Source organism: Vanellus vanellus (assembly GCF_965231255.1).
Source record: "Vanellus vanellus genome assembly, contig: HAP1_SCAFFOLD_2334, whole genome shotgun sequence".
Taxonomy (NCBI): domain Eukaryota; kingdom Metazoa; phylum Chordata; class Aves; order Charadriiformes; family Charadriidae; genus Vanellus; species Vanellus vanellus.
The window spans coordinates 1-12154 of record NW_028127610.1 but is presented as its reverse complement, the minus strand read 5'-3'; the positions used below and the strand labels follow the sequence as shown (position 1 = coordinate 12154).

General features: G+C 68.7%; 1 protein-coding gene across 1 annotated transcript; it reads left to right on the top strand.

Annotated features, from left to right (window-relative positions):
* Window positions 1–3877: 3877 nt before the first annotated feature.
* Window positions 3878–12124, top strand: LOC309685167 (procollagen C-endopeptidase enhancer 1-like; the record flags this gene model as incomplete). Its single annotated transcript, XM_082500975.1, has 7 exons — window positions 3878–4567; window positions 4850–4958; window positions 6083–6341; window positions 8239–8316; window positions 8749–8873; window positions 9091–9227; window positions 11791–12124. The coding sequence occupies exons 1-7, from the start codon at window positions 4443–4445 to the stop codon at window positions 12122–12124; spliced, it is 1167 nt and encodes a 388-aa protein (XP_082357101.1). The 5' UTR covers window positions 3878–4442.
* Between the last annotated feature and the right edge of the window lie 30 nt (window positions 12125–12154).

Below are 12154 nucleotides of genomic sequence, written 5' to 3'. Positions count from 1 at the left end.
TGTCCTCTACGTGTCACAGCCACCCCCGGGTGTCCCTGAGTGTCCCCCGGTGTCCCTGAGTGTCACAGCCACCCCCGGGTGTCCCTGGGTGTCCCCTGAGTGTCCCTGGCCCCCCCGAGGTGTCACCTGCGTGTCACAGCCACCCCCGAGTGTCCCCTCATGTCCCTGAGTGTCTCCTGCATGTCACAGCCACCCCTGGGTGTCCCTCGGGCGTCCCCTGTGTGTCACACCCCCCCCGGGTGTCCCCTCGTGTTCCAGCTGTCCCCTGTGTGTCCCCTCATGTCCCTGGGTGTCCACTGCATGTCACACCCCCCCCTGGGTGTCCCCTTGTGTCCCTGGGTGTCCCTGAGTGTCACAGCCACCCCTGGGTGTCCCTTGGGCGTCCCCTGTGTGTCACACCCCCCCGAGTGTCCCCCGGGTGTCCCCTACATGTCACACCCCCCCCGAGTGTCCCCCGGGTGTCCCCTGTGTGTCACACCCCCCGAGTGTCCCCCGGGTGTCCCTGGGTGTCACAGCCACCCCAAGTGTCCCCAAGTGTCCCTGAGTGTCCCCTGCATGTCACACCCCCCCGGGTGTCCCCTCATGTCCCCCGGGTGTCCCCTGCGTGTCACAGCCACCCCTGGGTGTCCCTCGGGTGTCCCCTGTGTGTCACACCCCCCCCGGGTGTCCCCTCGTGTTTCCAGCTGTCCCCTGTGTGTCCCCTCATGTCCCTGGGTGTCCCCCTGCATGTCACACCCCCCCTGGGTGTCCCCTCGTGTCCCCCGGGTGTCCCTGAGTGTCACAGCCACCCCCGGGTGTCCCTTGGGTGTCCCCTGTGTGTCACACCCCTCCCGGGTGTCCCCTCGTGTCCCCGGGTGTCCCTGAGTGTCACAGCCACCCCTGGGTGTCCCTTGGGTGTCCCCTGTGTGTCCCACCCCCCCCGAGTGTCCCCCCGCGTGTCCCCTGTGTGTCACACCCCTCCCGGGTGTCCCCTCGTGTCCCCTGGGTGTCCCCTGAGTGTCACCCCCCCCCGAGTGTCCCCCGTGTGTCCCCTGTGTGTCACACACCCCCCGAGTGTCCCCTGCGTGTCCCCTGCGTGTCACACCCCCCCCCGGGTGTCCCCTCGTGTCCCCGGGTGTCCCCTGCATGTCACACCCCCCCGAATGTCCCCCGAGTGTCCCCCGGGTGTGTCACCCCCCCGTCCCCCCCGCAGGGCGCTGACCCCGAGGGCGCCCGTGGGGCGGCGCAGCGCTGGTGCCCGGCGGGTCGGCGCCTCCTCTCCTCCCTGCGCCAAAGCCGCCCTCCCGCCGCCCTCCGCTCCGCCGGGTGCCGCTGCGCCCCCACGGGCCCCCCCCGGCGCCGCGAGCCCCTCCGCGTCTACCAAATCCCCCAACGCCGCCGCCCGGAGGCGCCGCGGCCCGGCCCGGCCGAGCTGAAGGCCAGGGGGTGGCGGAGCTCCGCTACGAGGCGGCGCGGTGCCAGGCGGAGGCCGCCGGCGGCCTCGAGGGGAAGGAGCTTTGCCGGCGCTACGGCAGAGGGGACCCCCAGGAGCGGGGCGTGGGCGAGGCGGTGGGCGGCGGCAGCGGCGGCGGTGATGATGGCGGCGATGATGATGGCGGCGATGATGATGGCGGCGATGATGGCGATGGCGGCGGCGAGGTGGAGGGGCTGCGCGCCCACCTGGCCAAGCTGGCGGGGATCCTGCGGGAGGTGAAGCGGCAGAACAGCGCCAAGGACGAGCAGATCCGCGCCCTGCGCCACCGCGTCGGCCAGATGGAGCGCGTCATCCCCCTCCCGGCGGTGAGCCCCACGGCCTGCCCCACGGCCTGCCCCACGGCCTGCCCCACGCTGTCCCGCGGGAGCCCGGGGCGAGTCCTGCCTGCCCCGTGTCGCCCCAGGGGATGCTGGCGTGGGTCCCGCCTGCCCCACGCTGCCCCATAGATCCCCTGAGGTGGGTCCTGCCTGCCCCACACCACCCCACAGACCCCTAATGTGGGTCCCACCTGCCCCACACTGCCCCATAGATCCCCTGAGGTGGGTCCCGCCTGCCCCATAGATCCCCTGAGGTGGGTCCCGCCTGCCCCACATCACCCCACAGACCCCTAATGTGGGTCCCACCTGCCCCACACTGCCCCGTAGATCCCCTGAGGTGGGTCCCGCCTGCCCCACGCTGCCCCATAGATCCCCTGAGGTGGGTCCCCGCCTGCCCCACGCTGCCCCATAGATCCCCTGAGGTGGCTCCCGCCTGCCCCACATCACCCCACAGACCCCTAATGTGGGTCCCCGCCTGCCCCACGCTGCCCCGTAGATCCCCTGAGGTGGGTCCCGCCTGCCCCACGCTGCCCCATAGATCCCCTGAGGTGGGTCCCGCCTGCCCCACATCACCCCATAGATCCCTTGATGTGGGTCCCGCCTGCCCCACAGATCCCTTATGTGGGTCCCGCCTGTCCCACAGACCCCTAACATGGCTCCCACCTGCCCACATCACCCCATAGATCCCTAACATGGGTCCCGCCTGCCCCACAGACCCCCGGTGTGGGTCCCACCTGCCCCACAGGTCTCTGATGTGGCTCTTGGCTGCCCCACATCACCCCACAGACCCCCGGTGTGGGTCCCGCCTGCTCCACCCTGCCCCATAGATCTTTGATATGGGACTTGCCTGCCCCACATCACCCCATAGAACCCTTGTGGGGGTCCCACCTGCCCCACAGACCCCCGGTGGGGGTCCCACCTGCCCCACATCACCCCACAGATCCCTTGATGTGGGTCCCGCTGCCCCACAGACCCCCGGTGTGGGTCTTCCCTGCCCCATGCCCCCCCCCCCCCCGGGACCCCCAAGCGTACCCCCCCTCTGCCCCACAGCCCCATTCCCCCCCACCCCCCCTCTAACCCCCCCCTTTCTCTCCCCTCCCCCCACCAGGACGAGGACTCAGAGACCTCAACGCCCCCTCCGGAGCCCCCCACAGCCGCTGGGGGGGGTCGGGGTCACCGTCACCTCCGTCACCGTCACCTTCGTCCTCCTCCTCCTCCTCCTCCTCCTCCTCGGCGGCGGCGGCGGAGCGGCTGTGTCGGCTGATGGAGCGGGACCCGGCGTTCCGGCGGGGGCGGCTGCGGTGGCTGCGGCAGGAACAGGCCCGGTTAGCGGCCGGGGGGGGGCATCACCCCCCGCCCCCCCCCGCCGCCCCCCGCCTCGCCCCTCCCCCCCAGGACTGCAAACTGCGCTTCCCCTTTAAGAGTAACCCCCAACACCGCCTGGCGTGGGGGGGAGGGGCGGGGGACACCCCCCCCACGCACCCCCCTCCTCCTCTCGGGGGGCGGCCACGAAGGGGGTCTCTGGATGGGGGGGGCCCCCCCTCCCCCCGGCAGCACACGGCCCCCCCCGACCCCCCCCCCACCGTCCGACGTCAGCACTCGGCCCCCGACCTGAAGGCGCGGGGACCCCCCGCTTAGGGGGGGGGGGGGGGGGGGCGGGGGGCAGCACCGCGGGGGGTGATGGGATAGTGGAGGACACACCCCCCCCCCCCCCCAACCAATGGACAATCAGGGCTGAGCGCCCCCTCCCCCCCCCCCCCCAATTAGGTGCTGAGTGGGGTTGTCCCACGTGGGGGGGGGGGGGGTCCCCCGGCTGCTGTCACACACTCCCCCCCCCCCCCGCGTGCGTCTGGGGGGGACTGAGGGGGACAACCCCCCCTCGAGGGGATCCCCTAATTAAAAGGGGAAGTCCCTCATTAAAGAGCAACGCCTCGTTAAAGGGGGTGCCCCCCCCTCCCCCCCCCCCCCTTAAAGATACCGCCGCCGCTGTCTCTGCCGCCCCCGCACGTGGAGCCCCGCGCCCCGCCCCCACCGCCACGTCACCGCCGCGCTCCGCCCACTCCAGCTTGGCAGCTGCAGGCCACGCCCACCCGCCCCGGCTCCGCCCCTCCCTGTTCCTCCCCCGCGGGGCGGAGCAAAGGGAGGTCCCGCCCCATCCTTTCCCAGGTGGGGCGGGGCATGGAGAAGCCCCGCCCCATAGCGTGCCCCGCCCCTTCAGCAGGATCGTGCCTCCTGGGGGCGTGGTATAGGGAAGCTCCACCCCTTATGCGGGGCGACGCCTGGATGGGGGCGTGGTATACGGAAGCCCCGCCCTTTCCCTTTACAGGGCAGCACCGGGTGGGGGCGTGGTATAGGGGAGCCACGCCCCTTTCACGGGGCAGTGGGGGCGTGGCTTATGGAAACCCGCCCTCTGCGCTGGGCCGTGCCCTGTGGGGGGCGTGGCATGGAGGCCCCGCCCCCTCGCTGTCCCCGCCCCTTCCCCATCCATGCCAAAGGCGGGGGGAGGGCGGTGGTGCGAAAAGTGACGCCCCGCCCACATCGGGGCGTGGCGCGGCGGAAGCCCCGCCCCTCCGGCGCCGTCCCGTCCCGTCCCGTCCCCCCCCGGGGGCTCCGTCCCCCCCCGGCCCCACTCGCCCCGTCCCGACCGCGCCATGAGCCGCCTCCCGCCGCCGCTCCCGCCGCTGCTGCCGCTGCTGCTGTGGGGCGCTCTGGGCCGACCCACCGCGGGGATCGCCCCGACCCCCACCGCCCCCACCGCCCCCACCAACGCCACCCGGTAACGGCCCCCCCCCCTCCCCCCGGGATTCCCCCTCCCCCCCACGCCGGGACACCCCCCCCCCACCGTCACCGGGACCCCCCCCCGGGTCGGGAACCCCCTCCCCGGACTGACACCCCCCCCCCCCGGTCTGGGTTCCCCCCCCCCATCCCGGGATACCCCCCCACTGACACCCCCCCCTCCCCCCCCGAGGCGCGGGACCCCCCCACCCCCCGGGACCGGGCGCCCCCCCCGCGGCACCGGGCGCCCCCCCGCGCCCCCCGCTGACCCCCCCGCCCCCAGCCCGGCGTTCGGCTGCGGGGGGGACCTCCGCGGGGACTCGGGGTTCGTCGCCAGTGAGGGCTTTCCCCGCCACTACCCGCCGGGACGCAACTGCACCTGGACCATCACGGTACGGCCCCCCCGGGGCCCCCCCGGACCCCCCCATCCCCCCCCGCACCCCAACACCCCCCCGGGACCCCCCCCAAGACCCCCCCGGGCTCCCCAAAACCCCACCTGTGCCCCATCCCCCCCTCCCCCGCACCCCAAATCCCCCCCCGGGGACACCCCCCCCCCCCCCCGACTCCCCCCCACCCCCCGGGGACACCCCCTCACCCCCCCGGGGACACCCCCAGACCCCCCCCCGGGGGTTCCCCCGCGTCCCCCCCCCCTCCCGCTGAGGGACTGCCATGTCTCTGTCTGTCCGTCCATCCGTCCGTCCACCCCCCCCCCCCCGTGTCCGGCGGGGGCGGTGACACTGTCCTGCCACGTCCCTCTGTCCCTCGGGGACGGACGGTGACACTGCTGTCCCCAAGTCGTCCCCCCCCCGGGGGTGGCACTCACCCCTCTGTCACCCCATGTGTCCCCCCCGTGTCCCCGAGGGGCGGGAGGTGACACTCTGTCCCGCTGTCCCCATGTCCCCCACTGTCCCCATGTCCCCGTGTCCCCGAGGGGTGGGAGGTGACACTCACCCGCTGTCCCCATGTCCCCGTGGGGCGGGAGGTGACACTCTCTGTCCCTCTGTCCCCATGTCCCCCACTGTCCCCGTGTCCCCGAGGGGCGGGAGGTGACACTCACCCGCTGTCCCCGTGTCCCCGTGGGGCGGGAGGTGACACTCTCTGTCCCACTGTCCCCATGTCCCCGTGTCCCCGAGGGGTGGGAGGTGACACTCACACGCTGTCCCCATGTCCCCGAGGGGCGGGAGGTGACACTCTCTGTCCCGCTGTCCCCGTGTCCCCCACTGTCCCCATGTCCCCGTGTCCCCGAGGGGCAGGAGGTGACACTCACCCGCTGTCCCCGTGTCCCCGAGGGGCGGGAGGTGACGCTCTCTGTCCCTCTGTCCCCATGTCCCCCACTGTCCCTGTGTCCCCCTGTCCCTGAGGGGCAGGAGGTGACACTCTCTGTCCCGCTGTCCCCGTGTCCTCCACTGTCCCCATGTCCCCGAGGGGCGGGAGGTGACACTCACCCGCTGTCCCCGTGTCCCCGTGTCCCCGAGGGGCGGGAGGTGACACTCACCCGCTGTCCCCGTGTCCCCAGGTCCCCGAGGGGCAGGTGGTGATGTTGTCCTTCCGCGTCTTCGACCTGGAGCCGGACGCGCAGTGCCGCTTCGACGCGCTGTGGGTGTTCGGGGGCCACGGCCCCGCGGCGCCGCTTTTGGGGCGCTTCTGCGGCACCTTCCGGCCCGGGGCGCTGGTGGCCGCCGGCAACCGCATGCGGCTGCGCATGGAGAGCGACGGCGGCACCGCCGGCCGCGGCTTCCTCGCCTGGTACAGCGCCGGCCTGCCGCCCGCCAGCGGTGAGGCACCCCCCGGGGCGGGGACACCCCAAACCCGGGGGAGAAGCCCCCGACGCGGGGGGGCAACACCCCCCAAAACGGGGGCCAACACCCGGCACGGGGGGCCAACACCCGGCACGGGGGACGAACACCCGGCACGGGGGGCGAACACCCCCAAAACGGGGGACAAACTCCCAACGCGGGGGGTGAACACCCAATGCGGGGGGCAAACACCCGACACGGGGGGCAAACACCCCCCAAAACGGGGGACAAACTCCCAACGCGGGGGGTGAACACCCAACGCAGGGGGCAAACACCCCCCAAAACGGGGGACAAACACCCGACACGGGGGACAAAGCCCAAATGGGGACAATCCAAAATGGGGACAACCCCCCAAAACAGGGGATGACCCCCCAAATGGAGAACACCCCCAAACGGGGACAACCCCCAAATGGGGACAACCACAAAATGGGGACACCCCCCACAATGGGGACAACCCTAAAACAGGGGACAACCCCCCAAAAGAGGGGAGAAACCCCCCCAAAGGGGGTACAGCCACAAGTGGGGACAAACCAAAATGAGGACAACCCCCAAACGGGGACAACCCCACAGTGGGGACAACCCCATAGTGGGGACAACCCCCAAACAGGGGACAACCCTAAAACAAGGGACAACCCCCCAAAACAGGGGATAAACCCCCAAAACGGGGGACACGCACAAGTAGGGACAAACCAAAATGGTGACAACCACAAAATGGGGAACACCCACAAATGGGGACAATCCCAAACAGGGACAACCCCAAAACGGGAGACACCCCCACAATGGGGACAACCGCCAAAGAGGGGACAACCCCCCAAAACGGGGACAACCCCCAAATGGGGGCGACCCCCCAAAATGGGGACAACCCAAACCCGGGACGACCCGCACCGCCGGCAGTAGAGGAGGGACCCCCCCCCCGGGACACCCCAACCCCCCCTCAACTCTCTGCTGTCCCCCAAAATGCCCCCAACCCCCCCATGGAGCCCCCCCAAACCCCTATGGACACCCCCAACCCCCCTGTGGCCCCTAAAACCCCCATAGCCCCCCCAAAACCCCCCCTGGACACCCCATAACCCACATGGACACCCTAAAACGCCCATAGCCCCCCCCAAACCCCCCATGGCCCCCCAAACCCCCCATGGAGCCCCCAAACCCCCATGGCCCCCCCAAACCCCCCATGGGCTCCCCCCAAACCCTGTGGACACCCTAAAACCCCCATAGCCCCCCCAAAACTCCCACGGGCACCCTAAAACCTCCATGGAGCCCCTACCCCCCCCCGGACACCCCAACCCCCCCAGGAGCACCCCAAACCCTCATAGCCCCCCCCAAAGCCCCTACGGCCCCTAAAACCCCCATAGTCCCCCCAAAAATCCTCATATCCCCCCCCAAACCCCAATGACCCCCCCCAAACCCCCCATGGATCCCCTCAAAACCCACAGAGCCCCTCAAAACCCCCATAGGCCCCCCCCAAAAAAAAACCCAGGGAGCCCCCCCCCCAAAAACTCCTTGCGCCCCCCTCAAACCCCCCCGGATGCTCTCAACCCCCCCCCCCCCAAAAAAGCCCTCAAAACCCCCATGGCCCCCCAAAAATCCCCACAGAGCCCCTCAAAACCCCCAGAGCCCCCCCCAAAAAACCTAAAATCCCCTCTCTGTCCCCCCCCACCTCCAAACCCCCCATTGGATCCCCTCAAAACCCCCACGCCCCCCCCCAAAAACCCTCAAAACCCCCATGCCCCCCCAAAAACCCCACAGAGCCCCTCAAAACCCCCAGAGCCCCCCCCAAAAAAAACTAAAATCCCCTTGCCGCGCCCCCCCCCCAAAAAAAAACCCTCCGTGCCCCCCCCCCCCGACCCAGCCCAACCCTCAGGACCTTTTGCAGGACCCCCCCACGGACGGCGGCGTTCGGGGGTTAATAATAAACCCCATTTTTTCGGGGAGTCCTGGCACTATTTTGACGGTGAGTATGACCCCCCCCCCCCGAAAAAAAAACAAAAAAAAAAAAACAAAAAAAAAAAACCCAAAAAACAACAAAACAAACCACAAAACGACCCCACCAAAAAATAAAACCAACCCCCGGGGGGGGGTCTCGCACCCCAAAGAGTCCCTCCCCCCCCCCCTTCCCTTCCCCTCCTCCCCCCGCGGGATTTAGCATGCCCCCCCCCCCCCCCCCAAATTATCCACCCACCGGGCTGCTTTTTTTTGGGGGGGGGGGGGGGGGGCAGGGAGGGGAGAAGGAGAAGCCGCCCCCACATTTCGGGGGGGGGTCTCAGTGAGAGAGGAGATGCCGGCGGTGTGGGAAAATGAGAGGGGGGGGGCACAGTGTGTGTGTGTCCCCCTCCCTAAAATTTGCCCCCCCTCCCTAAAATTTGCCCCCCCCCCCTCCCCATAGAGCACCAGTACTGCGGGGGGCGGCTGGAGAAGCCCCAGGGCAGTCTGAAGACCCCAAATTGGCCGGAGGAGAATTACCCCCCCGGGATCAGCTGCTCGTGGCACATCGTGGCCCCCCCGGAGAAGGTTTGGGAGGGGGGTGGGGGGGGGGTTTAGGGGGAGGGGGGTTGGGGGGGGGGAGGGGTGGTGTTGGGTTGGGGGGTGGGGGTGGTGTTGGGTTGGGGGGGGGGGGGGTGTCCTCGAAGGGTTTTGGGGTTCATATTTGGTTTTGGGGGGGGTGGGGGTGGGGGGGTTTGTGTCGTATGTGTGTCCCCCCCCCCAAAAAAAAAAAAAAAAAAAAAAGGTGATCGAGTTGAGGTTCGGGAAGTTCGACGTGGAGCCGGACGCCCACTGCCGCTACGACTACGTGGCCGTTTTCGAGGGGGGGGAGACGGACGACGCGCGGAGGGTGGGCAAGTTCTGCGGGGAGGAGACCCCCGGGTGAGACGGCCCCCACCCCCCCCCAAATCTCCCTGAGCCCCCCCAAATCTCCCTGACCCCCCCCAAATCTGACTGACTCCCCCCCAAATCTCCCTGAGCTCCCCCAAATCTCCCTGAGCCCCCCCAAATCTCCCTGAGCCCCCCAAATCTCCCTGAGCCCCCCCAAATCTGACTGACCCCCCCAAATCTCCCTGAGCCCCCCCCAAATCTGACTGACCCCCCCCAAATCTCCCTGAGCTCCCCCAAATCTCCCTGAGCCCCCCCAAATCTGACTGACTACCCCCCAAATCTCCCTGAGCTCCCCAAATCTCCCTGAGCCCCCCCAAATCTCCCTGAGCCCCCCAAATCTCCCTGAGCTCCCCCCAAATCTCCCTGAGCCCCCCCAAATCTGACTGACCCCCCCAAATCTCCCTGAGCTCCCCCAAATCTGACTGACTCCCCCCCAAATCTCCCTGAGCTCCCCCAAATCTCCCTGAGCCCCCCCAAATCTCCCTGAGCCCCCCAAATCTCCCTGAGCCCCCCCAAATCTGACTGACCCCCCCAAATCTCCCTGAGCCCCCCCCAAATCTGACTGACCCCCCCCAAATCTCCCTGAGCTCCCCCAAATCTCCCTGAGCCCCCCCAAATCTGACTGACTACCCCCCAAATCTCCCTGAGCTCCCCAAATCTCCCTGAGCCCCCCCAAATCTCCCTGAGCCCCCCAAATCTCCCTGAGCTCCCCCCAAATCTCCCTGAGCCCCCCCAAATCTGACTGACCCCCCCAAATCTCCCTGAGCTCCCCCAAATCTGACTGACTCCCCCCCAAATCTCCCTGAGCTCCCCCAAATCTCCCTGAGCTCCCCAAATCTCCCTGACCCCCCCCAAATCTGACTGACCCCCCCAAATCTCCCTGACTCCCCCAAATCTGACTGACCCCCCCCAAATCTGACTGACCCCCCCAAATCTCCCTGACCCCCCCCAAATCTGACTGACCCCCCCCAAATCTCCCTGACCCCCCCCAAATCTCCCTGACTCCCCCAAATCTGACTGACCCCCCCAAATCTGACTGACCCCCCCAAATCTCCCTGACTCCCCCAAATCTGACTGACCCCCCCCAAATCTGACTGACCCCCCCCAAATCTCCCTGAGCTCCCCAAATCTCCCTGACCCCCCCCAAATCTGACTGAGCTCCCCCAAATCTCCCTGAGCCCCCCCAAATCTCCCTGACCCCCCCCAAACCCACCTGACCCCCTGGAAAACCGACCCCATCCTCCCTGAAACCGGCCTGACCCCCCCAAATCATCCTGATGCCCCCCTAAAACCAGTCTGACCCCCCCAAAAAAACAGTCTGACCCCCCCAAATCGGCCTGACCCCCCCAAATCGGCCTGACACCCCCCAAACCCGCCTGACCCCCTGAGAAGCCGGCCTGACCCTCCCTAAAACCAGCCTGACCCCCCCAAATCGGACTGACCCCCCCAAAACCAATCCGACCACCCCCCAAAAAACCCTTCAGCCCCCCCAAAGTCCTCCTGAGCCCCCCCAAACCCCTGCTGCCCCCCAAAACCCCCTCCTGCTCCCCCAAAACCCCCTCCTACTCCCCCAACCCCCTCCTGACCCCCCCCAAAAAACCCTCTGGCCCCCCCAAACTCCTGCTGAGCCCCCCCAAACCCCTGCTGGTCCCCCCAAACCCCCCTCCTGCTCCCCCAAAACCCCCTCCTACTCCCCCAACCCCCTCCTGACCCCCCCAAAAAAACCCTCCAGCCCCCCCAAACTCCTGCTGAGCCTCCCCAAACCCCTGCTGCCCCCCCAAAACTCCCTCCTGCTCCCCCAAAACCCCCTCCTACTCCCCCAACCCCCTCCTGACCCCCCCAAAAAACCCTCTGCCCCCCCAAACCCCTCCTGACCCCCCCAAAAAAACCCTCCAGCCCCCCCAAACTCCTGCTGAGCCCCCCCAAACCCCTGCTGCCCCCCCAAAACCCCCTCCTGCTCCCCCAAAACCCCCTCCTACTCCCCCAACCCCCTCCTGACCCCCCAAAAAAAACCCTCCAGCCCCCCCAAACTCCTGCTGAGCCCCCCAAACCCCTGCTGCCCCCCCAAAACTCCCTCCTGCTCCCCCAAAACCCCCTCCTACTCCCCCAACCCCCTCCTGACCCCCCCAAAAAACCCTCTGGCCCCCCCAAACTCCTGCTGAGCCCCCCCAAACCCCTGCTGCCCCCCCAAAACCCCCTCCTGCTCCCCCAAAACCCCCTCCTACTCCCCCAACCCCCTCCTGACCCCCCCAAAAAACCCTCTGGCCCCCCCAAACTCCTGCTGAGCCCCCCCAAACCCCTGCTGGTCCCCCCAAACCCCCCTCCTGCTCCCCCAAAACCCCCTCCTACTCCCCCAACCCCCTCCTGACCCCCCCAAAAAAACCCTCTGCCCCCCCAAACTCCTGCTGAGCCCCCCCAAACCCCTGCTGGTCCCCCCAAAACCCCCTCCTGCTCCCCCAAAGCCCTCCTGAGTTCCCCCAACCCCCTCCTGACCCCCCGAAAAACCCTCCGGCCCCCCCAAATTCCTCCTGACCCCCCCATTTCCCCCCCCCAGCCCCATCCTCTCCACCAGCCACGAGCTGCTGGTTCAGTTCGTCTCAGACCTGAGCGTGACGGCCGACGGCTTCTCCGCCACCTACACCGTCAAGAACCGGGACGACCCCGATCCCGCCAACCCCAAAACCAAAGGGGGGGGCGGGAAGGGGAAACCCCCCCCCGGCCCGAAAACGGTGACGCCGACCGCCACCCCCCTCACCGCCGTCACCGCGACCCCCTGCCCTCAGCGATGCCGCCGCGCCGGGACGCTGCAGAGCAACTTCTGCAGCAGCGATTTCGGTGAGGGGACACCCCCCCACCCCCCCCAAAAAAAAAGGGGAGGGGGGGGATGAGGGGGATGAGGAGGGGAAAGGCTGAGAACC